Genomic DNA, 27,817 nt, shown 5'->3' with positions numbered 1-27,817 from the left:
TGATGATGTAGGCCAACCTATTGTAAATTATGGTTATGATGATGATTTTCCTACGGGGGAGCGGAGCAAGTGTCAGAGGCATTTTTTGGTAATAATGATATGCAAGTACCAGATGATGAGTTTGAGTTCGAGTTGCTTAAAGCTTATGCAGATGGTGATTTTGGTCCCAGTGTTCCAGATTCAATAGCCAATGTTGTTAACGCAGTATGTCGCAAGAAAGCCGATATTTCTGATGTGTCTGGGGAATATAAGATTCCAGAAAATTGTAACCGTTTGATTCCCCCTTGGGTAAATAATCATATTTCGAAGAATTTTGGGTTGCCAAACATTGTTAAATCACAAGACAAGGCTGTTCAGTCAATTCAAAGTTTATCTGGTGTTGGGTTTGTCCCATTATTACAGGCTCAGCCACTGCTGGTGGATGCTGTCACTATTTTTGGAAATGTATTTTGTGAACTTTTGCAGAAAAGGAGGCATTTTTACGTCCATGGCTACCTCAGTCACTTGGTAGTTTGCGTAACTCGGATAATCCAATTACGGATAAGCTTTTTGGGGACGATGTTGTCTCCAAGATAAGAGAATTGAATGATTTTAGCAAGGCTGTTGGAGCCAGTAGATACAGTGTCATACGGGGACATAAAGGGTGATCTTGTTTTTTTAGATCGCAGTCAGAGATCATACAGGGTTCGAGTGACCAGAAGACCATGGTACGGGGACATAAAGGGTGATCTTGTTTTTTTAGATCGCAGTCAGAGATCATACAGGGTTCGAGTGACCAGAAGACCATGGTACGGGGACATAAAGGGTGATCTTGTTTTTTTAGATCGCAGTCAGAGATCATACAGGGTTCGAGTGACCAGAAGACCATGGTACGGGGACATAAAGGGTGATCTTGTTTTTTTAGATCGCAGTCAGAGATCATACAGGGTTCGAGTGACCAGAAGACCATGGTACAGGAGGCCGAGCTACAACACCAGAAGACCATGGTACAGGAGGTCGAGCTACAACACCAGATGGCCATGGTACAGGAGGCCAAGCTACAACACCAGACGGCCATGGTACAGGAGGCCAAACTACAACACCAGACGGCCATGGTACAGGAGGCCCAGCTACAACATCAGACGGCCATGGTACAGGAGGCCAAGCTACAACACCAGAAGACCATGGTACATGAGGCCAAGCTACAACACCAGACGGCCATGGTACAGGAGGCCAAGCTACAACACCAGACTGCCATGGTACAGGAGGCCAAGCTACAACACCAGATGGCCATGGTACAGGAGGCCGAGCTACAACACCAGAAGACCATGGTACAGGAGGCCGAGCTACAACACCAGACGGCCATGGTACAGGAGGCCAAGCTACAACACCAGACGGCCATGGTACAGTAGGCCAAGCTACAACACCAGACGGCCATGGTACAGGAGGCCGAGCTACAACACCAGAAGACCATGGTACAGGAGGTCGAGCTACAACACCAGATGGCCATGGTACAGGAGGCCAAGCTACAACACCAGACGGCCATGGTACAGGAGGCCAAACTACAACACCAGACGGCCATGGTACAGGAGGCCCAGCTACAACATCAGACGGCCATGGTACAGGAGGCCAAGCTACAACACCAGACGGCCATGGTACAGGAGGCCAAGCTACAACACCAGACGGCCATGGTACAGACGGCCATGGTACAGGAGGCCAAGCTACAACACCAGACGGCCATGGTACAGGAGGCCAAGCTACAACACCAGACGGCCATGGTACATGAGGCCAAGCTACAAAACCAGAAGACCATGGTACAGGAGGCCGAGCTACAACACCAGACGGCCATGGTACAGGAGGCCGAGCTACAACACCAGACGGCCATGGTACAGGAGGCCGAGCTACAACACCAGACGGCCATGGTACAGGAGGCCGAGCTACAACACCAGAAGACCATGGTACAGGAGGCCAAGCTACAACACCAGACGGCCATGGTACATGAGGCCGAGCTACAACACCAGACGGCCATGGTACAGGAGACCGAGCTACAACACCAGACGGCCATGGTACATGAGGCCGAGCTACAACCCCACACGGCCATGGTACATGAGGCCGAACTACAACCCCACACGGCCATGGTACATGAGGCCGAGCTACAACCCCAGACGGCCATGGTACAGGAAGCCGAGCTACAATACCAGACGGCCATGGTACATGAGGCCGAGCTACAACCCCACACGGCCATGGTACATGAGGCCGAGCTACAACCCCACACGGCCATGGTACATGAGGCCGAGCTACAACACCAGACGGCCATGGTACAGGAGGCCGAGCTACAACACCAGACGGCCATGGTACAGGAGGCCGAGCTACAACACCAGACGGCCATGGTACAGGAGGCCGAGCTACAACACCAGACGGCCATGGTACATGAGGCCGAGCTACAACACCAGACGGCCATGGTACATGAGGCCGAGCTACAACACCAGACGGCCATGGTACATGAGGCCGAGCTACAACACCAGACGGCCATGGTACATGAGGCCGAGCTACAACACCTGACGGCCATGGTACAGGAGGCCGAGCTACAACACCAGATGGCCATGGTACATGAGGCCGAGCTACAACACCAGACGGCCATGGTACAGGAGGCCAAGCTACAACACCAGACGGCCATGGTACAGTGGTCCAGTAAACAATGGTCCAGTGCGAGTAAAGTAGAAAAGGTAAATGGTGAACTCGATTTTATGGGCAGGACGTTCAGCCAGTTTTACTGATGAATGGAAAAAATTGACTTCAGACGTTTGGATTACCCAGACAGTTTGTGGTTATAGAATTGAGTTTAACAGCCTTCCTTTTCAAAATGTTTTGCCAAGAGCTATCAATTTTTCTAACCAAGAGAAGTTATTTACAGATCAGGTTGAAACTTTACGTTTGAAGAGAGCAATTTCTCAAGTTTCTCATAAACAGGGGGAATTTATTTCAAATATTTTCTTAGTAGAAAAGAAAAATGGTAAATTTTGTCCTGTTTTTATTAAGACAGCAAACCAAAATATATTGGTAGTGGAGTGGAAGCAAAGAGTACAGAAATGGACCAAGCTGTCTTCAAATTGTTCAAGGATGAGCGGGCAGAAGGTAGATGCGTGTCCAACTACTTTCTGCAAAGCAAGGCCAGATAAGTTGCCAGTCAGCTTAGAGTATAGAATTTCCAGGCATCGAACAGGTGGCTATTTAGGAGGAAGCAGCGATATTCGGTGGGAATCAGACGGGGGACAAATGACGCACAAAAGATCCCGAGTGATTATAAGGAGAAAATTTCCAGTTTTCATTCAGCAATCCGCGCTTTAAGACAGAAATGGGACTACACAGATTACAAAATAGCGAATATGGATGGTTAGATTTGACACTGTACCGAAATACACAAATGAGGTGAAAGGAGCAGACTGTGTGAATCTCTCACACCTGCGGTGCTAAGAAAGGGTGTACAGTAGCTTTGACAGAGAGTGCTAATGGGGACAAACGGAAAGCTTTGATCATCTTCAAGGAGAAAAATGGTGATATCGGCACACAAGTGCTACCCACGTTGAAAGTGCCAGACAATGTACTGATTACTGCTACGGAGAACGGTTGGATGACAACAGCGAAAGTACTCCATTTCATTCGACATGTCTGGGGACCAAACAACGATGATACTCGATGACTCCTCATACTGGATGCATACAAGCTACACGTCATCAACAGATCATTTTGAGGAGTACGAGACCGACATAGTTACAGTACCAGGAGGTATATACATTTTTTTTTTTTTTGGTTATTCATACAAATTAAAATTAAAGTATTTTGTTATTTTATTTATAGTATTAATTTATACATTCTATTTTTAATTTAGTGGGAAACTGGTCAATGTTTGTTGCAGGTTTTTTTTATTTATCCACAGCGGTTTTAATCGTCGTCTACTATTAAGTATGTTATGGACTTTAATCAAATTAACCAGTAATGATTTGTGTGTGTGTGTGTGTGTGTGTGCTGGGGATGGTCAGTCTTATTATTTTGATGATGCATTAATTAGCATTATTTAAATGCATTAATTGCGTGAAGCAGTAAACAGATGGTTTATAGTATTCAATATTTATTTTTCAGGCTGCACGGGATTTGTCCAGCCAATGGATACTCACGTAAACAAGGTGTTCAAAGATAAAATAAAGCAATAGTGGTGCGAGTGGTTCAAGTCGGCAAAACGGAACTGCAGAGGGAATTATGTGCAACCGACAAGACAGAACATTATAGACTGGATAAGTGCCGCGTGGGAAGCTGTTGAGGAGAGAACCATCCGGGGGCTTTAAAGTCCTGTAGGATTTCTCTACCATTGCATGAAAGCAGAAACTATCTGCTAAGTTCTCACTTGGTCGACAATGTTGGACTGGAAATCGAGGCATGAAGAGATCGAATCTGGAGTTGATTTCGACGATGAGGATGATGACACCGAGGACATCAAGTTTGTTGGGTGGGACCAGGATGAACTTGACATGTGATTATGTACTTTCACTTTGTGTACTGTATTTTGTGCTGGATTATGTGAGTGTTCATACAACGCTGTGAAATAAATGAAAAAACAATATTCTTTGGATGTAGAAATGAAATTTATTTCCGCTTTGTTTTATTTATCGATAATTTTCAGGTTCTTTTACTCATTAGTGAACTTTGGAATTTTTTAAAACAAAATTGGCCCCATGTCTGGAAATAAGCCCACCCCCAACAACACTACAAATGAGTTGTCTTGGCCCCCTGGGCTTATTCCCAGTCAAATATGGTATCATTTTAAACAAGAAACTTTGAGGTTGGTGTTTGATTCAATTAGTAGAAATTGTTTTTTCACATCAGTCGATCTTCAGGATGCTTATTTTAGTATTCCGATACATCAGGATTACAAGAAATATTTGAGATTTTTCGGGAGAGGACTTCTGTATGAATTTAATGCTCTTCCATTTGGCCTTTCTTCAGCACCTCGGGTCTTTACGAAGGTCATGAAGCCAATTTTTTTCTTTCTTAGAAGTTTGGGGATATTCTGCTTTTATTACATTGATGATTCATTGGTATGTAGTCAGGATGATACTACAGCTTCTACCAGTCGTATGGTGAACATATTGCAGACTTTGGGTTTCAAAGTAAATTACCAGAAATCAGTTTTGAAACCAAGTCAAGAAATTTGTTTCTTGGGTTATGTCATTAATTCAGTGGCATTTAAAATTTATTTGTCAGGTGAAAAAGGTCAAATGGTTTTGGAGATTTGTGACTATTTCACTATTCGGATGGTAGCTAGTCTTATTGGACGTCTATTAATTATCGGCCACTGTAGCAGTTCACATGGGACTCCTTTTTTATCGATATCTGGTTAAAGATAAAGTTTTAGCACTTCAGTCCAGTAAGTCTTTTGATTCTTTAATGGTTTTGAGCAAAGAAGCTAGAGCAAAAATTTTATGGTGGAAATCAAATGTAGAGAAAGAGAATGGGAGACCCATTAGACCGAATAGTGTTGACATTGTCTTACAAACAGATGCCAGTTTACTTGGTTGGGGGGGGGGCTGTGTATTCCCTGAATGATAGGTCAGCTAGTGGACGGTGGAGTACATCTCACCAGGATAGGCACATTAATTTTTTGGAACTCAAAGCTGGGTTTTTTGGCTTTGGAGAGTTTGTGTAGGGAGCTGTCATGTACACATATGTGTTTGTGTTAAATCTGACAATACAACAGCAGTTGCTTACATTAATAATCTAGATCGTAGAGTTTTGTCATTACATAATTTAAGCAAAGAAATCTGACTATGAGCTCAGAGTCGACAGATTTATCTTTCAGCAGTGTTTGTTCCTGGGGCTGAAAATGTTTTGACTGAATTTCTATTTAGAAATTTTAAGGATTCCAAAGAATGGATGTTAGATGTCGAAATTTTTAGTGCAATTTGTGATTATGTCTTTGTACCAGATGTCGATGTTTGCATCTCATTTGATTGCACAGGTGGGAAGGTATGTGGCTTGGCATCCTGATCCCAGTGCGATTGCATGTGATGCTTTTACCCTGTCTTGGAACAATATAAAATTTTATGCTTTTCCTCCTTTCAGTTTGATTCCACAAGTTCTAAAAAAAATTAAAGACGACCATTCTCCAGAGGTGATTTTGATTGTTTCTTTGTGGTCAACACAGGGTTGGTTTCCAGTTGTTCTCAACATGGTGATCCGAAATCCTATTTTGTTACCAGCAGGCAAATTTGTTTTGATTTTACCACAAAACAATGTGTTGCATCACCTTCAAAAGACACTGCGGTTGATCGCATGTACTGTGTCAGGTAGAAACTCATTAATCGAGGATTTTCAGAAAAGGCTGCCAGTATGGTGGTCAGCTCATGGAGAAAATCAACAAATAATCAATACAATAATGCCTGGAAAAGATGGGTATTTTGTTGTTGTAAACAGCAGATTAATCCTTTTAGACCATCTACCCACAATTTTATAAATTATTTATCAGGATTGAGTGCTTATGGTTGTTCCTGTAGTGTTGTCAACACTCACAGGTCAGCAGTTAGTCAGACGTTGTCTGTTATGGGTTTTGACTTCAAAGATTGTCATCTTATTTCTAGTTATGAAGGCTGTTTATATTGAGAAACCCCAAGAGCTTGTTATACTTTCACATGGGATGTAGCAAAATTATTGGATTTCATACGAAGTATGTGGCCTCTACATTGTCTACATTGTATTAGTTACAGCCCAGCAGTCAGATTTTGGTGTCAATGTCAGTAGATGACATGTTTTTTAAAGATGGGGTAATGCTTTAACCAATTCAGAATGTCTTGAAGACATCTCATGCAGGAAAATCTCTGCTTATTATTAAATTGCATATGTGTGTCGTAAGGAATCTTGTTTTTAATTTAAATCAGGTTAAAGATAAGAGGAAATCTTTTAGTGTCTTTTAAAACTTTCAAAAGCATATCTTCATCAACTCTCTATGTGGATCTGTCAGGGTTTGTGTTTGGCAGGAATTGACACAGAGCAGTTTAAGGCTCATTCTGTTAGAGCGACCTCAGTGTCAGCAGCTCACCATGCTGGTGTTTCTAGGAATGTAATTAGGACTACTGCTAATTGGTCTAGGGTTGATACATTCAGAAAGTTTTATTTGAGAGATGTGGTACCTGATAATTTTGTTGATCTGGTTTTATCAAAATAATTTTCTTTTTGTAGGTTTCCCTTATGGGGCTGGAGAGAGAGAAATCAATGCTATAGTTTACAGATATTCAGTTTCATAGTGCGTTGGTTATATAGTACTATGATTACGTGGTTTTTTCTGTGCTTTAAATGTTACTTGTGCGGTAGTAAGTAGCAGGTAAATGCAGATTTAACCCTTGAAGCCACTCGGCTTCGTTACTCAAATAATCCTCCTCATACACAACATTCTACGAATGCTTGGATGAGTGGGGGGATTATCAGCAGCAATGATAAATCATTACATGTATATCACAAACATTCCGTAACAAACTATTATAAAGGAATATACAGACTATTTTACAATTTTTGTTTCTAGTTTAATTTTTAAATGAACCTACCTGTAAAAGCTCTTTGCATACAAAACTCATGATACCTTCAAAAATGACAACATTAGCACCGTATATAGTTTTCTGAAAAATTAAAACAAATACTTACATGAAATTTCAACAGTTAATAAAAACACTGCACAATTGACAATGGAACAGAAGGAAAAACACAAGTAACTATCAAGTTTCAAACATATTACTCTATTCAAAAATTAAGTTTTGTCTAATGATCCAGACAGTATCACCCCCATTTAATTAGAACCTACAGTACTAAACCAAATAACTTCCGGCTGGGTCAAATTCGAGGTGCATCCAACTTTTCACAGAAAAGTGAACACCACATGTCCTGTGATTGGTGATAAATGTGAGTGTGTTGGTTGTAAAAGAAATAGTTTTATCTGGGCAAAAAATGTATGCAATTTTATTTCATCTAGTACCACTGTGTCAAGTAGCCTTGTGCTTGAAACATGTATGGGGTACCTGTAAAAAAAGTACTCAAATTTTGTCCAGAACTAGGGTAGTCATAGACGCTACCCGTTATCTCAGAAATGAGCAGCTTGACTCCCCAATTTTTCTGATTCACTTTAAGGGTGACGGGTGGTAGTATTTATATCCATAGTGTTTATTTCAATTGATATGCTGCAGGTAGGAGTTTTAGCCACTATTGTCGTCTATGGGATTTGATTTGGTAGTATACACCCTAAACCAATGTGTTTGCCCTCAGAGGGTACTTGTACTTATTCCTCCCACTCTGTCTTTTGAGCTGTCCACACCATCACTTACCTGTCTCAACTTCCTCCATGGGTGCAGTCTCTGTGTACTTCCCTGCAACCACCTGGCATCCTCGTCCTTTACGACCGCAGGTAGTAGGAAGCATAGTAGGTGGTTTCAAGTGCCTCTTAACAATGCCAGTAGTAACTACTGAACACTCTCTGAAGTGGTCAGACTAAGCCCACAGCTAAAAGCTGATGGGGAATGACAGGTGTGTGGCATGGATAGCCACAAGAGACAAGCACCTGCTGCGGTTGGAGAGACAAGGACTGGGATGTGGAGATAGACAGCAAAAGAAGTTGAAATATGGAAGGAGTTGCCAGATTGGGAGAAATAAGGAGTGAAAGAAAAGGAAGCAGTGGGATTTAAAAAAAAAAAAAAAAAAAAAAAAAAAAACTTGTACTTATTCATTAGCAACAAGATGGGCTATTGGATGTCAAACCTTCTAATTTTCCATTAGCAGCAAAGAATATTTTATAAGCACTTTCCTACACTGCCTTTGATATACCAATCGTGGAGCAATCAATGGCCAAGATGGACAAAAAGAAAATTCCAAGAAAGGGTTCAATCCTACGACTTAAAACACTTCAGGCGAGTGCTCTACCGACTGAACCAGATCCTGGCCCACGGTAATGGATCAAAATAATATTCTCATCCATACCATAAACTAGGTGTAAAGGATGATGTTTGTGCTTTTAGTCTTAAAATGTTTTAAAGACTGCACTCTATAAATCTTAACACTTGATCATTTTATCATAGCACTTCACATGTATATCCAGCTTCATAAATTATGAATCTGCTTCCTCTAAAAGAGTTTAGAATGATCGCCATTAATGAAATTATGAGGAATCACTAAAAACTTTTTCGCTTTCAGAACAGTTATCCTTCTTTAATCAACTTGATTGCAAATGATTTCTTTATTAGTCTACAGTGCAATATGTTAACAACAAAATAAGTCTTCAACATCTACTAAAGACATTCTCTTTCAATGTTAGAATCCACAGCAAATAAATCCCTGTGTCAATACATAAAGCAGTCGATCCAAAAGTAATAGTATTCAGTTAAAATACCATTGGGTTTTTTCTCGTTCCAGCCAGTGCATCATGACTGGTATATCAAAGGCCGTGTTATGTGCTACCCTATCTGTGGGATGGTGCATATAAAAGATCCGTTGCTACTAACAGAAAAATGTAGTGAGTTTGTCCCCCCATGGATAAATTTATTAATGTGGCAATAATTATAAAAAAACAAAACAAAAAACACATTTTCAGGGCTTGAAATTATGACAATTTAAATATAGCTAAGGTCCTGAATCAACGGCTATTTTTAAGCACTGCTTTATAAATAGCACTATCAAAACTAAAGAGGTTTTTTTGACAAACCATGTGAGATTCTCTGGCATGTGTAGAAAAGTTATAAATTGGAACTTCAACATTTTTTCCTTCCCTCAAACGAGACAAGGTTTCCACAAGCAGTTCAAAATCAAAGGCGTCCGGATGATCAAAGTTGTATTCGTTGGTGGCAGCTTGTTCGTGTTGTTCTTGGTTCAGCACCTAGTCAAACATTTAAATGACTGTTAAATATTCAATATACATTACACAAATTATGTAAACACTGATGAGATTCAGTTTACTACATGTTAAAAGTGAAATTCTGTAGACATATAAAAAAAAAGTACAGATTAATTAGAACACATATAACTATCACTAAACTTATTTTAAAATACATATATTAAATCATACACAGATAATCACTGAACAGCGATTCCACTTCTGACCATAGCACATTAGGGTGTATTACATGGGACAATATTTCAAAATATTAGGCAACCAGAAGTCGATTCACATGATTTTTACTTAGGTAACCAATTGCTCAGTTATGTGAATTAAATATTTATGTAACCAGTAAGTTAAAATTTGACTACTGCCATGTGCTAAAATGAAATGCTCAAAAATCTGTCTGAAACAATATAGGAAAAAAAAGCATTTTTTGAATATATGAATAAACTTATAAAGTTTGGGCCCTTAAGTTTGAAACTTCTAATTTTAAAATGTAACAATTCACCATGCAACCGATTGGCGGTTTAATGCTGACCATGGTTTGCCATCACAATGTTAACACATATATTCTACTTTCATAATCATATGTCAAAGCTGGCAGATATAAATGACTTTTTCTACTGAACATTACTGAAAAGGCTAGGACACACTGGTTCATTGTGTCAAGGCTGGCAGATATAAATGACTTTTTCTACTGAACATTACTGAAAAGGCTAGGACACATTGGTTCATTATGTCGAGGCTGGCAGATATAAATGACTTTTTCTACTGAACATTACTGAAAAGGCTAGGACACATTGGTTCATTATGTCGAGGCTGGCAGATATAAATGACTTTTTCTACTGAACATTACTGAAAAGGCTAGGACACATTGGTTGATTATGTCGAGGCAGGCAGATTTAAATGCCTTTTTATACTGAATGTTACCTTATAAAATGAATCCATGCTGAGAAGGCTGACCCATGGAACATCAAGAGCTTCAATTATCTTGCGAGCAACCGTTGTCTTACCAGACGCACTGCCTCCACAAATACCTGCATTTGTCACAAAGTGGCTGTAATGCAACTACAATCCCACTAATGCGTGTGTACAATACTGCAAAATTTACATCTTCACACACAAATCCATTGAAAAGAAAGAAACATACATGGTACATGTACATGCCTAACTTACTTATTTCTGGACTAGACCTTAATGTTTTCTCTTATAAACTTGATCAGATTGAAAACAAAACAGCTAGTGTACAGTGTCAAAACTGGAAAATGTTCACACTTGTCCCAAAATGTCTTCCAGGTACCGAAGAAAGTTAATATAATTTTCATACTTTTCCAGCATTTCCTGTAAAAGACATAAAAGATAGTCAACCTTGCTTATTTTGCTTAAGACCATCAAGTTGGGGGAGGGGGTTTGTGCTAATTTTAAGTCCAGTTAAGTGAGTGATGCAATTAATTAATATTTTTTTAAATATTTTTCATAGTAAAATGTAGACAGAGAGGCATGCTGGCCAATCCCCAAACTACTTATTTTACTTGAGTTAATAATAACAAATTAACTGTTTAAACCAATTAAATAATATACTAGATTCATAATTCAAATGAAGTACATGTACTAGATAGCAAAACTCCCATGTAGACCGTCTGTTGTTACCGTGGCATTTGTAAAATTCTAAAACAACATTTCCTCAAAGCGGATACTTGTGATTAGCTACAATGCATTCAATCAATTAACTATTAAGCTTTGTTGTCATATCGGCCTGGACTGTGATTTGATTCCAGGCCATCATATTTGACAAGCATAAAGACATGCGATGACCCACTGATAGAAGATGATACTTTTGGCAAGCTAAAAGGCCATGCAGTAAGTATGTGTCAATAAAGATTTCGTCTCTTTTGGGGGAAATTTTTTACCCCTGTTTACAATTAAATAGCTGCACATAAAAAACATATTTGTTCACCTGTGTATTGCTTTTAAAAATATTTGATGGAAATGCAGTAATCTTCTTATGTAATATGTTTTATTCTGGGACTGACTGACAATTAAGCTGTTACCTCCAGAATAAAGTCACACCTGGCACCTGGTATAGTATGAAGAATTTCCTGTATTAATTCAGATAGCTGTGGTGTAAATAACAACTTTAATGTTTGCCTTTCATAGAATCTAAAATATGAAACCGGCACACACATTTTCAATCATTTATTTCCATCTGCAAGAAAAAGCTTTACCCCACCTTAGACTTTGTTATTTCTTTTTTTCAATTAGATCCATATATTCGGAAAATGTTATAAAATAATATACCATACTAAGCAAACATCATGGAATGGGAATATGCAATTAAACAAATATATTGACTGTATACTGGGGTACTACGATATCGCGGTACTTAACCATTTGGAAGAAATAAAGAAATGCACTAACATATATGAAGGTAAATATACTTGGGTTGCAATTTTTGCTATATAGATCTGCATATGTCCATGCCATTGTGTTGACAAATAAATGCAGTTCTAACATTAAAACAGTTGATGGAAGTACATGTACACCATAGCACTGGCTTCCGTTCAAGGGAGGTTACCACGATATCGCAGTAATCGCAAACATTACAATACGGTGGACTGCACGGGTCAAAAATGGCTCTTTTTGTAAACTCATTTGTAGTAATGTCTAGTAAACAAACTTCAACACAACAATGAAGAAAAGTCAACTTAAAATGTTTCATTTTTCAATTGTAGTAACATATTTATATTTTCCATGGAAAAGTCGGTAATAACAATTATTCTTCTTCTGCAAGACAGTGTGGGCATTTTTTAAAATTGTTCATCATATTAGTAACATTCAGCAGTTATATAATCAATATTTATCGAGTGAAATCAAGAATAGAACATATTAAAAGTTATGTGTTTTGTTTAAATTGTCAATAAATATAGGCATGGCCCTTAAATATTTCCATATTTTTAAGAGGCCGCGCGTTCTAAATATAGTAACACTGTGACCGTGTATAGCCTCGTTTTGATTGTCAACAACCAGACAGTCGGATAGCTGTCTGGACAGAATTGTATGCATGTATGTTAAGTACTGGGGATACTTATAAGCATGGGGCGTCAGTAATTTTATGATCAAACAGTAAAACCATGAATACTTAACCAAAATTTTGACATTTCTTCAAATTTGTAAACAGACAAAACGATGTGTTGTCTGTCATTACATTTCTAGTAACAAATGTGCCACCTGAGGGCATTGCGCGTGCTAAACTGCAAAAATGTAAATGCTGCGGTATCGTGGAACCTGCGATATCGTGAGCAAGGAGTATACTATGTATGTATTAGCACCCATGTATTATGTAATTATAGATGATGTACCTATCACAAAGGTGTTGGTCATCTGCCCCATGAAGTTGTACCATGGAGGTCTGCCAGCAGTATACAGGGTACGAGTTGCGGTGTGCACCACCCGAGCTTTCGACTTGGATGATGACCCTGCCGGCGGCCTTCCTTTCTTCTTGCCCGCCTGTTTTGTGGGACTCTTGGGAGGTTTCACAGGCGAGACTGGCATTGTGTCGCCAGGACTACCAACAGAAAAAACGTCTATGTCATCTCCTTCTCCGCTGCCACTGAAACATAAAACACAAATATACCGTAATTTCACGTGTATAGCCCACGGGCTATATGTTCAACATTCAAAATTGCCCCCATGTGGCTTATCTGCTGCTGCGGGTTATACAATCTTTTTTTTTTAACTCAATAACAATTTATTGTCAAAAGCGTCTTCTCCGGTGTTGAAACAAAAAAACCCACAAAAAAATGCAAGGTATGTCAAAATTTAATTGAACTGTTTATATTGACGAACACATAAACTGCACCAGCTGTATCTACATCTAACCTAATCAATCACAAATGATACGAATTCAGACATAGCATTGCAAAGGTGAAAACAACTCACTAATTGTGTTCACTAATTTGCCAGTGTAAGTTACACTCATAGCAAAATATAAATGCAAGCTACAAGCGCATATCGGTTATTAAGATCATTGGCTGACAATGGCTGGTGTTTTTATCATCAGGCGTTAACTGCTCAAGCTAATGCAGGCTATGTGTCGGAGCAGGCTATCTGATCATCTTTTTTACTCAATAACCCTTTATTACACAATGTGGCTTATCAGGTGCAGCGGGCTATACGTGTGAAATTACGGTAGCCCTCACAAATGACTTATTTGCATTCAGCAATGCCAATGTACATACATGGCACCATACCCAAATTTGTTTGCAAATTTAAAAAAATTTTAAGTTAACCTTTTGACAAAATTAATTACTCTTAGCATTACTGGATGATTTTCCGAACCCTAACCCTAAAGTTAACCCTTTTCTTTCTGGAGGAGGCCCCCCACCCCATACCCCTTGTTGACTGTGGTTGCATTCAATTCTATAGCGCCATACCAAAATTTTCTTTCTGGCAGAAACACTGCTCAGACCCTTCGACCTAAACGGTCATCTGAGTAAATTCGCACCACATACCAGACTCATGGAGTGCATGACACCATAGGTGTTTTAGGTTCCCATTTTTGCTTGAATTAAATTAAAATGTCCGAATCGGAATAACTTTTATTCATATAACGTTTATATTACCAATATATAGCTATTATAGGGTTCAAAATGAATCATCATTATGCATTTTCATATGGATTACAATTAATATTGTGAGTAGAATGATGAAAATACCTAGTGAAAGGTTTTCAGATCAGTTCATTTTGCCCGAATGCTTCCATCATTTTTGTCTCATATGCCTAGATGCACAACACCCATTTTTAAGCTGCCCACTAAATTTAGATGGAAATGGGCTGGTAGTTATGAAACAATTACAGTTTAAAATTATTTCTATATATTCACATGTACAACTTTAGTTAATTTCACCCATCCCCAGGCAGAAACAAGGAACTGAACATTATGAAATGCATAACCTTGTTAAACTAGCTAATGATATAATATGAAAACTAAGTAGAAGTAGAGATGATTTTTAAAACATGGCTTAATTTTCCCCCTTCTAGGTCTTGCCCTCAGGCTTCAAATTCACAAATAATTATTAAACATGAATCCCACTTTTAACAAGGTGTTTTGACCAGGACAGATTCTAACTGTTAAAAATTAAATAAAAACAAGCATTCTGAGAGTACTGCTAAAGCAATACATGTGCATGTCCCCTACTACGGATGGGACGATTATTCGATGTTACCGAAAACTGCGGTTTTAGGCTCACGGTTCGGTGCAGTGTTTCCCAATTTGCAAACTGTGGTGCATTTCGATTTTTTTAATGGTACACATATAAAAGTTTTCATACCTTCCTGGTAATCCCAATGACCCGTAAAGTATTTCGGCCAATCACAGCATTCGATTCCCTTAAACCTGACATGTCTGCATGTGCGATAGATCTCGTTCAGATCTTGCACAGAACCCGCAAATTTCTTGCTGGGACCATAAAAACTGTAACCTCACAAAATAAGGACTGACCTCAGTGATTAATCCGACAAGAGAATAACATTTTAAGCATGTTTCGTCTCAGTTGTCAAAATTGAAAAACGTAAAGATGTGTTAATTTCAAGAATTATAAAATGGCGCCCAATTTCCGTCATATTAATTTCCGTAAGTTTTTATCAGGACAAAATCGTCCGCAGATCCAGCCAGATTTGTTTATTTTTCACTTTCAGTATAAGCAAAAAATAAAATAATAACTACTAGTTAAATAATTCACTATTAAGATTATATATTATGTGCAAGTACTTGTGCTTGCTTATCTTTTTTTTTAATCAGTGATACCTTTTTATGTAACTTGTGTTGAGTTAAATAATCAACAGTAGGCCTATATATTATGTATTTGTGCTTATAGCGAATAATACATACTTTTAAATATATATATACTTCTCATTAAAAAAAAACCTTCTCATCAAAGATTTGACATTATCAAAATAATAATAAACATTACAAAAATATGTCTTGACATGTATCTTTCTTTTAGACTTCTATAATGTGTACATAACACTCATATATTATGTACTCCAGAATGCATCTAAAGACAACTGAATTAAAAAAAAAATTCGGGAGAGGCTATCCCCAGCATTCTCGCTTCCAAATTATTTTGCCAACCTTCTGAACTCAAATCCTGGGGGACACATTGCCCAAGTATTCCAGACCCAACATGCTAACATGGCATGGTAAAAATTCTGACTGACATTTTAAATGAAATAGAACACTCATTTGTTCACCGTTTTCATGTTCTTTGTTTTATATACTTTGCTTACATTACTGGTATTTTACAAACATGAGTGTTTTGCAAATTTAAATCGCTATAACAGAATTTCACTCACATAGGGGAGTGTTTCATTCGCAGTATTGCGCCCTGTATATTTTTTAAAATGCACATGTATACCTCTGAGAAGTAATTGTTATAGAGACCAGCATTAGTCTACCATTTAAGGGTATTTCCATTGCTTTAAAAATAAAAAAATTATTTTCAGTTTTAACAAATGTATTTAATCAGAAAAATATCTGCCTGTTATCCCACCCCAATTGTATTGATATAACGAGGGAACATCACCTGGTAGTCCTAAGTCTAACCCTAGTCATATTTGACTAAAGTTTAAAGATATTTTAGTATTTTTAAGTAAGACTTGCGATATAAAAAATATAATTAAAATAGAACTTTTTTTAAAGTTCAAATTAAAATCGGACAAAAAAAGGAGAAAACATGTTTATTTTAAAATATTTTATTTTAATATTTATATTATGAATATTAGGGTTAGGTTTCATTTATGAATAGAACATATTTTATAATCCACAATCAGTTATCACCATGCAAATTGAATACACCAAAAGGGGAAAAATGCTTATTTAACTTTATTTACAAAAATGTCTGTGAATGTTACAAATCTTCATGCTGGCACACAATCAACTCATTCACCAAAATAGGTTCTCAATGAAACAGGATATCCATCGACGCATTAATGAATAGTGGTTTCAATCATTAGAAGCTTGATTTGGTACCAAATTTAATAGTTAATTGTTAACCTTTGTCATCCATTTCTCGCTTGTAAAAAAATATGTCTTTGGTACACTTTGAACAGCTGTGTCCACACTACACGTTTTGTATGGAAATGGATTAATCATTAAATGGCTGCTACAAAGCACGTTTACGGTGTTTTCATTGTTTTCATTGGCTTTAATATACAGTTTTAAAAACATGTGGTTATTCACAAACACTATTTTATTCGAGGAAATGATTTACAATAAATTTTAAAAACCTCAGGGCCAAAAATGGCCTTTTGTTTTATGATTACCTATCAGAAGCAGAACTGGGGACACTTCGCGCTTCAAACTTAAAAATAGCTTCCGACATATTTTTCTTTTGACATATTGCGCACTGAATATTTTAAATTAAATAATTTGCTTAAAATCTGAAGAAAAAAATCAACCTTTTCAATCAAAGTTGTAAATCTATATATTTTAAGGAAAATATTCCTAAATACCAACAAAAACCGCTACTTTATTTAATTTTCTTGTTTGTTACATCCGCAGTTATAGTTTTTCTTGTTCTTGATTGAGCAATACGAAATCAGCAGACGAATGGGACCACAAAGTGTGTGTGATTTGTCATGTAGCTGTTATTTTGGTGATCCTAGTTGTCAGACGAGTGTCATTGCTGCTATGTAAGGTGTACAGGTTTGTTGTATATAAATAACAGTTCCTTATGTAGAAATATCTGTAAATTAATAGAAGTACATATTAAAAAAGTCACAAAACGAACTGTTGATAGGCATCATAATCCATCATGATCATGGATTCCATAACATGATGTGACAAACTTAAAAAGTTAATTTTAATTTAACCTTATTTTTTTATAGTGTGAATAATATGAAATTACGGTGCTACCTAGGGGTGAGCTCTGTAGACAGATGTCCATTCATTATTTATTCTTTGTTTACTAGTATTAAATTAATATATAATGGTCTTTGCTATGAGCAAAATAGACCAAATATTTGTCTATAAAGATGCATATTATATAATAGTTATTTTAATATTATTTGTCTATTTTATCAGGGGTGCAGAAAGTAATCGTCCGCTCGCCAAATGTGAGTAAAAATTCTGACGGACGAGTTGAAAAATGCAACTATCGGTCCAACAGCCGAACTGTCTTTTTCTGATTCATTGTATTATAATTTTATTTATTTATTTAGTTTTATATTAAAAACTTATAATCTTACATTGAATCCGCGACTCCGTATCAGCCATGCAAGAATTCCAAACCATTTAAACAAACGCTTTAGGATGTCATACATGCATCGCATTGACAACTTGGGAGTTCCGAACTGTGCAAGCGGAACATTCTGGCCCCAAACGAAAATGGAACCAATTGGACATTTAAATGTATGGCTAAATCATTTATTATTTCGTTTTATTTTTATGTCTATATAGGGGAGATAGAAGTATTAGCAGGTAGCTAGAAGTCTGTGGAATGCAATCAATTTCACCAATACATTGAAATTATCGCCATTTTATAGTCATTATAGCCAAATTGGTTTCGTTTTCACCAACAAAAATGGTTCCAATTTAGCCTAGCCTAATTCCCAGGAAACGGGGCCTGTCAAAGAGATATCTGTTTACATTGAAAGTCTGTTGCTGGTGTGTTTTGAATAGATTCTTCTACTGAATACCTGCTGTATGTCGCTTGAATTTTGTAAATCTATATACAAATGTGTCGGTCAAGATTTGAGGTTTGATTTCGTTCGTTTGCCATGTGATGTTGTTAACTTACCAAGTGGTCTTAATGTTTTTGTCATTAAATATATAAATATATATATATTAAAATATTGCTAAACAAAAGTATATTTTCTATAGGTTGGCAGACTAGTAGAAATTCTGGCGGGCTAGTAAATTTTAAATGGTTCTGATCCGGCAGACTATAGTTAAATAGTTTCAATTTTTGCACCCCTGTTTATATCTTATGTTCAGTTGCTTTAGAGACAGAAAGAGGTCTACATCAGAATAAAGATACCTTCAGCTTAATCATTGCGCTGGATTTCTCACCTGTTTAACGACACCACTAGAGCATCAGCCATTGGATGTCAGTCATTAGAGAGGAAACCTGCTCCATTTTTCTGTTCATAGCAAGGGATCTTTTATATGCACCATCCCATAGACAGGATAGCACATTCCATGGCCTTTGATATACCAGTTGTGGTGCACTGGCTGGAACGAGAAATAGCCCAATATGCTTAATGACAGGCATCGATCCTAGACTGACCGCGCATAAAGCAAGCACTTTACCACTGGGCTGTCCCACCCCCTGTTATTGAAAATTCCACTCGGTAATAATTTTGCTCCAGTAGCATCAGCAATAATCACCAAATATCCCATATAGGAATGTTAATAAGATATGTTTTGAATTAACATTTTGCTTTTGAACCAACCATTTATATACATGTGGGGTTTTTTTTTAATGTAGGTTGAGTGTTTTTGTAATTGCAAACCGAAACTGATGGAGTTGTTGCCTGGATATGGGAACATGCTGCCTTGGGCAGTAGCAGTGGTGATTATCTGTGTAGCTGTGCAGTGGTGGAGAAAAGTATCAAAGGTACATACAATAAATATTAAATGTTCAATTAATTTAATGGACAAAATTTATGTTGTATATAATATCAGACCTGACTACCCATATAACTTTTGAATATTTTGTACAGTTTTAAGTGTGCCAGTATGTACAAGAAATAATAAAATTGTAAGTAAAAATAAAACCCACAACAAACACCCTATATGTATTTTGTAGTTGGTTAGGCCCTCTGGTCATTCTGTGCTAACTATCCTAATGACTCCCAGATGACGCATGCCCACCACCACCACCTCAGATTTTACTGAATGTTTATTTCTCTAAAAATGCCTCTGGTGGTAGAATACTCAGGTATACCTGAGGGAAGATTTTCAATATTTTGTCTAATATTTAAAATGTGAAATGCATGTGTACCTTCAGATTTGTTCTTCCCATATTTAATTAGTTTTTTGAGATTTACTCTCCTTTTTTTTAAATTCTCAAAAACCATGTTACAAATGTGGGAAAGGCTAAGAAATTATGCTTTTGTTTTTTTAATTTACTATAAAAATATAAATGGCACCAGTAATGCAGATATTTCTATAGTCAAATATATATTAATACATTTTTTTTTTTTTTTTTGTCTTCAGTATTCTCATGGTCAACCCAGTCACACATTTTCTGGCAGTGAGCCAGAAGTTATTATTATTGGGTCAGGAGTCCTTGGTTCAACTATGGGTACTGTACTTGCTCGAGATGGTCGGCGTGTCACAATAATTGAAAGAGATCTTAAAGAGCCAGATCGAATAGTTGGCGAGTTATTGCAGCCTGGGGGTCTACAAGCTTTGAAGAAGCTTGGTCTAGGAGGTTTGTCAATATTTTGTGTGTTCATATTATATCTTCTTTGTTGGGGGAGGGGGTATCTTAAATTAACTTTTTAAGTATATATAGCTTACAGTTTTTGACTCGCATTCAGTCCTCTAAGTTAACTTTTCCATCTGGGAGCCAGATGGCGCCTACTGGTATTTTTTATATAGATAGTATGTCATTTTTCAGTCGCTAAATGAAAAAAATAGTCGCATATGCAACCAATTTGTAATATAGAGGCCTGCTTCTATTAGAACAGTGTTTTCTCTCCACCTCCGAGATATATTTTAATGCATTGTGGAATTAAAATATCACAGAATAGTACATACATCGCTCTCTTGAAAAACGACCTGCTATTTTTTTGTAGCTTTAAGTGAAAATATATTTCAACTGCTAGGTATATAAACTGGACCTCTTTTTTGTTTTTAGCAGGTTGCTATTTCGAGCCCTGTTATATCATTGATCAAATGTGTATTTTCCAATGTATAGCTGAAAGTGTGTTTTGTCCACAGGTTTGATTTAAGTCTTAGTTGGGTTCACTAGTTGTTTGTTTACCCAGTTGGTATAACTAATTAGGATATATTTGGTTTTAGAACAGGTAATTGAAATACTATAGTTGTGGTTTCTTTATGCTTACAGATTGTGTTGAAGGTTTTGATGCTCACAAAATGAAGGGATATGTAATCCATGACACAGAAACTGGAGCAAAGGTTCACATCCCCTATCCGAAAGATGAGAATAGTGCTACATTTACAGGTTGTGCTTTTCACCATGGAAAATTTATTATGGCTCTCAGAGAAGCTGCAAGAAAGGAGAAAAAGTAAGTATTAATTATTAAGAATTGATAACAACTTAATTTTACATTATAACTTTAAATCTGCTCGCGGTATTGATTTTGGAGCTTATTGGTGTATTTCAAATGGCAAACAGCATACGGTACTGTTTTAATTAATAAATTTAGCAAAATATATGGTGACGTCACTTTACTTCAGAAACAGTATATTGTAAATGCTTTTCTTTTTTTCTGTTCATCGCAAAAAGAAATATGAATGAACTTACATGTACAATATTTATACCTGGAATGTTAACATTTATATTTACATGCATGTATTTTCAGTTTTCCTAAATTATTTTCAGTGCTTCCTTGTTTACAGTTTAAAAATAAAGTATCCTTTTTAAAAACCGATCTTGACTCTTTCAGTGATCTAAATAATAGCCAGTAGGTACCACAAATAAACATTTTCTATTAACTGGTTGATGGGGATAAAATAATATATAATTTTATTAATCTATCATATTTCATGCATACTTGATATACTTTTTCAGTGTCACATACATTGAGGGGACAGCCAGCAAATTGATCGAAGATAACGGCATAGTTGTTGGTGTGCAGTACAGAGACAAGGATTCAGATAAGATAAAGGTGAGCATTGTATATGCAGTATTTTCAGGAGTTTTCGGGAAACGTTTTTAAAGTGAATATGTTTTACCTGCTCTGAATAAAAAAAAAAAAGATTAAAATTTGAGTGTTGATTAAATCTGAACACTTTATAAGGCTTGCTAAAAATCTCAATCTGTCTAATATGGTCAGTGTTTATGATGAACTATAATTAACTGCTGTTACAAAGAGAGAAAAAATATCACACAATTTATTTAAATTGTTGAGCGTTTTAAATTTGATTTTCTTGTTTTATAATATCAACACATTTATATTCTTTATTATATCATTGATGAAAATATATTTTAATCTTACTTACTGCATAGATGTTGGAAGGTGGGAGAAGGGGGCACTACCTTCTGATGAAGATTATGCATTGGCGCATACCCCACTCCACCTTCACCCCCAGGCAAATTAATATCTAACCCATCCTGTCAACTGGTAACATTTTCCAATGCCTGTGTACTATTGTGTACCAATTCTCATAACATATTTTGTTAATATGATTTTTATTTCAGGAAGTGTTTGCTCCTCTCACTATCGTTGCCGACGGTTGCTTTTCTAAATTTCGTAAAGAACTTGTTGGTGAGACTGTGAAGATAACCTCGCACTTTGTTGGTACATTGATGAAGGACTGCCCACAAATTAAGGACAACCATGCAGAGCTGGTCCTGGCACAGCCCAGTCCTGTTCTCATTTACCAGATCTCGTCTGATCAGACACGTGTTCTTGTCGATATAAAGGGAGGAATGCCAAAAGACCTCAAAGGATACCTGTTGGAAGAAGTTGCTCCTCAATTGCCAGGTAATATAATAATTTTTTAAAGCATAACTGGAATTTTAAAACTACTTTTTATATGCCCATCAATGATGGCTCATATTATGGTATGGTGTTGTTCATCCGTCCGTACATACATCCGTCTGTTAACTTTTTCTTGTCCGGACCATATCTTGAATACAGATGCATACAGGACCATCATACCTCACATGTAGGAACAACATGGGATGGCGGTTTGTTGCATTCTATTACTAGGTCACTTTGATCTACTTTTCACGATCTATTGCACATAACAGTAAATCCTTGTTCGGACCATATCTTGCATACACATGCATACAGGACAATCAAACCTCACATGTAGGAACAACATGGGATGGCAGTTTGTCGCATACTATTACCAGGTCACTGTTACTACCTTTCATGGTCTATTGCACATAACAGTAAATCCTTGTCCAAATCATATCTTGCATTCAGATGCATACAGGACCATCAAATCACATGTAGGAACTTCTTTAAATTTTGTTCTTTATTTTAAAATTTAATATTTTTTTTATTATTATTATTTATTTTTTTCCCCATTTTTAGAAACTTGATTAATTGGTCTCAAATTATTTCTTTATTCACAGAATCAGTTTATGGCAGCCATGACATTTAATTCCACAAAATTCTTGCTATTTTTTTTTTTAGATCATGTGCAAGAACCATTTAAGGATGCTATTGTTAATGACCGTGTTCGTACGATGCCAAACAGTTTCCTGCCAGCATCTCCCTTGGAACGGCCTGGTGTTCTTATCCTTGGTGATGCCATGAACATGAGACACCCTCTGACAGGAGGTGGGATGAGCGTAGTTTTCAATGACGCCGTCATTCTGAAGGATTTGATGAAGCCTGTTAAAGACTTGTCAGACTATGGTCAGACAATGAAGATGATGCGACAGTTTCACTGGAGACGAAAAAACAACCATTCGTTCGTTGTGAACATTTTGGCGCAAGCTCTGTATGAACTGTTTGCTGCAAAGGATGGTAGGTTTAGTTATTTGAATTGCATTATTGATGACTATTAATATTTTATGTATAACAGATCTACTGTGTATTTGATGTTTATTTTAGGTCTCATAATTGTTGTAAAATTTTGTATTTGCTATGATTTCTTGTCTATTTAATCTAAATACTTAAATAACAGGGATTTATATTACAAATATTGGTGAGAAAAACTAGATAGTGTTACAAACAGTTAAACTATAAATGACAACACTATATTGTCTGAAAATTTCAATTGGTTTGTTTCAGTAAGTACTTTATATGTTTGAAACATATTAACATTTTCAAGCACTGTCACACAACTCTCTAAAAGAAAATAATGTAGGAAATCTTTCTTTAGGAGTTTTTGTGTGTGTATACTAACATCCTTTATCTTTTGTAGAACATTTGTATCGACTGAAAAGGGCCTGTTTTGCTTACTTCCAACTTGGTGGTGAATGTGTAGATGGACCAATTGGTCTTCTGTCAGTGTAAGTATATGTAGAGAAAGAAAAAGAAATGTTTTATTTAACGACGCACTCAACACATTTTATTTACGGTTATATGGCGTCAGACATATGGTTAAGGACCACACATATTTTGAGAGGAAACCCGCTGTCGCCACTACATGGGCTACTCTTCCGATTAGCAGCAAAGGATCTTTTATTTGCGCTTCCCACAGGCAGGATAGCACAAACCATGGCCTTTGTTGAACCAGTTATGGATCACTGGTCGGTGCAAGTGGTTTACACCTACCCATTGAGCCTTGCGGAGCACTCACTCAGGGTTTGGAGTCGGTATATGGATTAAAAATGCCATGCCTCGACTGGGATCCGAACCCAGTACCTACCAGCCTGTAGACCGATGGCCTAACCACTATGCCACCGAGGCCGGTGTATATGTAGAGAATACTAAGTGAGTTCCCCTAACTTACCAGTTAAAGTGTGATTCATTCAAACATTTTAGTGAATTTTCTCATTAAATCCAAGTTGGTTAACCTGTTCCCATTGTCTCGTAGCAGTAGCCAAGATGTATCCACTGTAAAATAGCTTTGTCATTCTTTAGCAATTACGAAATGAAGCAGCATTGACATTAGTTCCTGTACTTCTCTTTTAACAATATCTTGTGAGAAATCAGTTGAGAAATTTCAAATAAAGAGAGCAGTTCCACAAAAGAAAAAAAAATCATTTTGCAATACCAAATCATTTTGCCACAAGTATTTTGTGTTCATATGTAGGGGAAGGAGTGAATAGAATATTGTTTTACGTGATCTCTATATGTGATAGGTGAGATATTCAATTTCATGTTATTTGTTCTCTACATTTAGTATTCTGACAGAAATCTTCATTTTATTTCAGAATGAGGCCTAAACCTCATGTGTTGATTGGACATTTCTTTGCTGTGGCCTTGTATGCTGTGTTCTTTGTCTTCAAAACTGAGCCTTGGTGGGCAATCCACAGAGTGGTGTTTTTGTCGTCAATGATTTTCCTCCGTGCCTGTGGTGTGATTTTACCTCTGATTTGGACAGAATTTAGGCAGCTTATTGCATAATACGTGAACAAGAACCATCTTGCTGTACATCCTTTATTTTACCAAATGTGGAAATGTTGGTTTGAATTGCAGCACACCAGCCTTTTCTTTTTTCAAAGATGCTGATTTATGATCTAGGTATTTTGGGGAAAGGATTTGCTAATAGTCTGGGTTTGCCAAAGGTTTTTGTCATTTAGTTTGCGTCAGATTCAGAAAGGTCTACATTTCTGTCTAGAGTTATTGTCTTCTTTCACTCCTGTATTTTTCCTGTCATGTATGTCTGTGTGTCTGTAGTGTGTGCTTTCTAAATATAGGAAATATCCTTTAGGATATCTTCAATCTTTCATTATCATAGTATCATAAAAACATTTTGGAATGGCAATCATCAGTTTCTTTCATATTTATTATTATTATTATTTAAATTTCCCCTCTTACCACCATCTGACTTTTAATTCCTTTGTTCTACCACCTTCTCTTATGTACTCGGGTATCAGTTGTTTCTATATTTAATTTTCATATATAATGTTTTGCCACTGCTTTTTATATGTGTGTGTTGTTACTTTTATATTTATTTTTGTATAATGATAAGCTTGGGGCTTTTAAAACAAATGAAAAAAGACCCTGTGTGTACATGTATGTGAAATGTCATCTTTCTTGGTATATAAAACATAATTTGTCTTCATCCAGTATTTGTCATGTAATTCAATATTACATTGAACAACAAAAGAAGCATGCATATTTGATATTTTTTCCTGATAAAATTCATTTGGTAAATAGACTATTAAAATAGGCTTAGTGTTTGAAAAGTAGGGTCTTTCACTTGTTCAGTAATCACATATTTTTGGTTCAGTATTCTTTTGAATCGAAGGTTTAGTCATTGCTCACAGATGTGTATGTGGTGTTTGTGTGTGTGGATGTATGTGTGTGGATGTATGCATATGTGTTGCTGTGTTGCTGGCTTTGAATCACGTAGGTTATAAAACTTGTATATACCAGTGTCAACACTAGTGTAAGAAATTAAAATTAATAAAATAGTGAGTGCTGTAGGTGGGTAATGCTTCTTTTACACTTTCTCCACCCCATAATACCATGTTTATCACACAAAATTTTTTACCCAGACAAGTGCATTCTTGTTTGGTTTTTTTAGTTGGCCCACACCAATATATAGTATTTTATCCTATTCCAATATGATAAACCTTAAAATAGAAATGTGATTTACTACATATTGATTATATGTAACAGTATTCATGTCTGTTATCGGTGTGTTTATAGTTTGTGTCTTAAAGCTGTAGTCTTGAATATATTGGTAATGTTTAAACAATTACAATACATGAAACTTTTTGAATTTATGTTGAGGGGTCTTCCAATATAGCACCATTTTTTTTTTAATGCTCAATGCTGTAATCTAGTCACATAAAAATGCACCATCAGCACAACTGAAGTCTTGATACCATGCAACTTTTAAAATGTTTAGGTTAAAGAAAGTTGTGGTTACACATATGGTCGATTTTATGAAACATGTTTTTTTTATTGCACACAGCAACTACATGTATCGACTATACTAAACATTTTGTTTAAGAAAAACTGGTTTCATAAATTCGGCCCATAATGTTGCATTGTGTCAGTTGATATCCTTAGATGGTGAAAGCACATTTATTAAACACTTAACTCTACATTAGTCCACACTGTAATATATGGGACTACAGCTTTAGTCATCACAAAAGGTGAACCACTATCTTGTTGAAATTGATTTTGTACACTTTGTTGAAAAAAATTAGTACTTTTTAATAAAATATTTTCTACCAAGTTTTTGTTTTGTCATGAGTATTCATTTAAAATGGCTTCATTCATTCATTCATTCATCTAAAATGGAATTCAGTGGTAATAATATATTAATATCTGTCTATCAGGTGATCATGTACCGAGCACTAATGATCATAGATGCACAAGATAATATTTTGATGTTGCCATTTGGTGCATGCTAGAATATTTAAGATAAAAAACTGGATTTTGTAAGAACCTTTTAGGAATATACCTTACTAAATCTTGGAAATGGATAACAATTCTGAAAACGTCATATGATCACGAACATAAGATGTGAAATGTTTGAGTATTTGTGGAGTGTTCTGACAATCTATCACACCCACCTCATTCTTTCCCTCTCTGCAGGGCAACGAAATAGCAGATTCAGCTGCAACTCTTCTTTTAATTTGCCCCATGCCACTTGTTATACCCTACAGTGGTTTAAAACATACTGACCAATACAATATATTTTTTCATCTTGGCAAGATGATTAATTGGAATGGTGCAGTCGCGAACAACCTTCATTCTGCCAAACCAGTCCTGGCAGAATGGCAGTCCTCCCACATGGCGTTGAAGGAAGGATGAAGTGGTCTTGTGTTGTGTGTGCACATTGTCTGTGTACACTGACAGCACAACATTTTTGTGTAGTAATCAACTGAAGTCCATGAGAAAAATATATTTGGTAATTAAAAAAATGTAAAAAAAAAAAAAAAAAAATGTAAGTGTTCAAAACATTTTGATTTCCATTAAAAAAAATTAAAATGTACTCTCCTTGATATTTGTATTGCATTGTATGTTCCTCAGCTCTACTATTGTTTCGTAATTTTAGGCTATTATATATTGGACCTAATTTTTATTTTATTGTAAATAATGATATTGATATATATACACAAAGAAACAAGTTAAGCACCCCCTGTAGTTTTCAC

The 27,817-nt window shown here is 36.5% G+C and overlaps 2 protein-coding genes across 2 annotated transcripts in view; one reads left to right on the top strand and one right to left on the bottom strand.

Annotated features, from left to right (window-relative positions):
• The window catches only part of LOC121374219 (uridine-cytidine kinase-like 1), a 43,252-nt gene extending 25,991 nt beyond the window's left edge, over positions 1–17,261 (bottom strand). The window contains exons 1-5 of the mRNA XM_041501215.1: positions 17,211–17,261; positions 13,246–13,496; positions 10,817–10,923; positions 9,713–9,883; positions 7,572–7,643 (exon numbers count right to left, since the gene is read on the bottom strand). Of these exons, the coding sequence (XP_041357149.1) occupies positions 7,572–7,643; positions 9,713–9,883; positions 10,817–10,923; positions 13,246–13,438 (543 nt within the window). The 5' untranslated portion in view covers positions 13,439–13,496; positions 17,211–17,261. The remainder of the gene's footprint in view (positions 1–7,571; positions 7,644–9,712; positions 9,884–10,816; positions 10,924–13,245; positions 13,497–17,210) is intronic.
• Positions 17,262–17,497: 236 nt separating this feature from the next.
• On the top strand, positions 17,498–25,711 carry LOC121375040 (squalene monooxygenase-like). Its single transcript, XM_041502250.1, has 10 exons — positions 17,498–17,579; positions 17,971–18,002; positions 19,376–19,504; positions 20,107–20,323; positions 20,963–21,143; positions 21,650–21,746; positions 22,280–22,565; positions 23,226–23,561; positions 23,962–24,049; positions 24,917–25,711. Exons 3-10 carry the CDS (start codon positions 19,409–19,411, stop codon positions 25,107–25,109), a joined length of 1,494 nt encoding a protein of 497 aa, XP_041358184.1. The 5' UTR covers positions 17,498–17,579; positions 17,971–18,002; positions 19,376–19,408; the 3' UTR covers positions 25,110–25,711.
• Positions 25,712–27,817: the final 2,106 nt, after the last annotated feature.

This window comes from Gigantopelta aegis, chromosome 6 (assembly GCF_016097555.1).
Source record: "Gigantopelta aegis isolate Gae_Host chromosome 6, Gae_host_genome, whole genome shotgun sequence".
Taxonomy (NCBI): Eukaryota; Metazoa; Mollusca; class Gastropoda; order Neomphalida; family Peltospiridae; genus Gigantopelta; species Gigantopelta aegis.
This window is presented reverse-complemented; position numbering and strand designations above follow the sequence as displayed.

Coding starts and splice junctions, on each gene's coding strand:
- LOC121375040 (XM_041502250.1), top strand. CDS start 19,409: ATGGAGTTGTTGCCTGGATATGGGAACATGCTGCCTTGGGCAGTAGCA. Junction 20,324..20,962: donor GAAGAAGCTTGGTCTAGGAG/GTTTGTCAATAT, acceptor TTATGCTTACAG/ATTGTGTTGAAGGTTTTGAT. Junction 22,566..23,225: donor AGTTGCTCCTCAATTGCCAG/GTAATATAATAA, acceptor TTTTTTTTTTAG/ATCATGTGCAAGAACCATTT.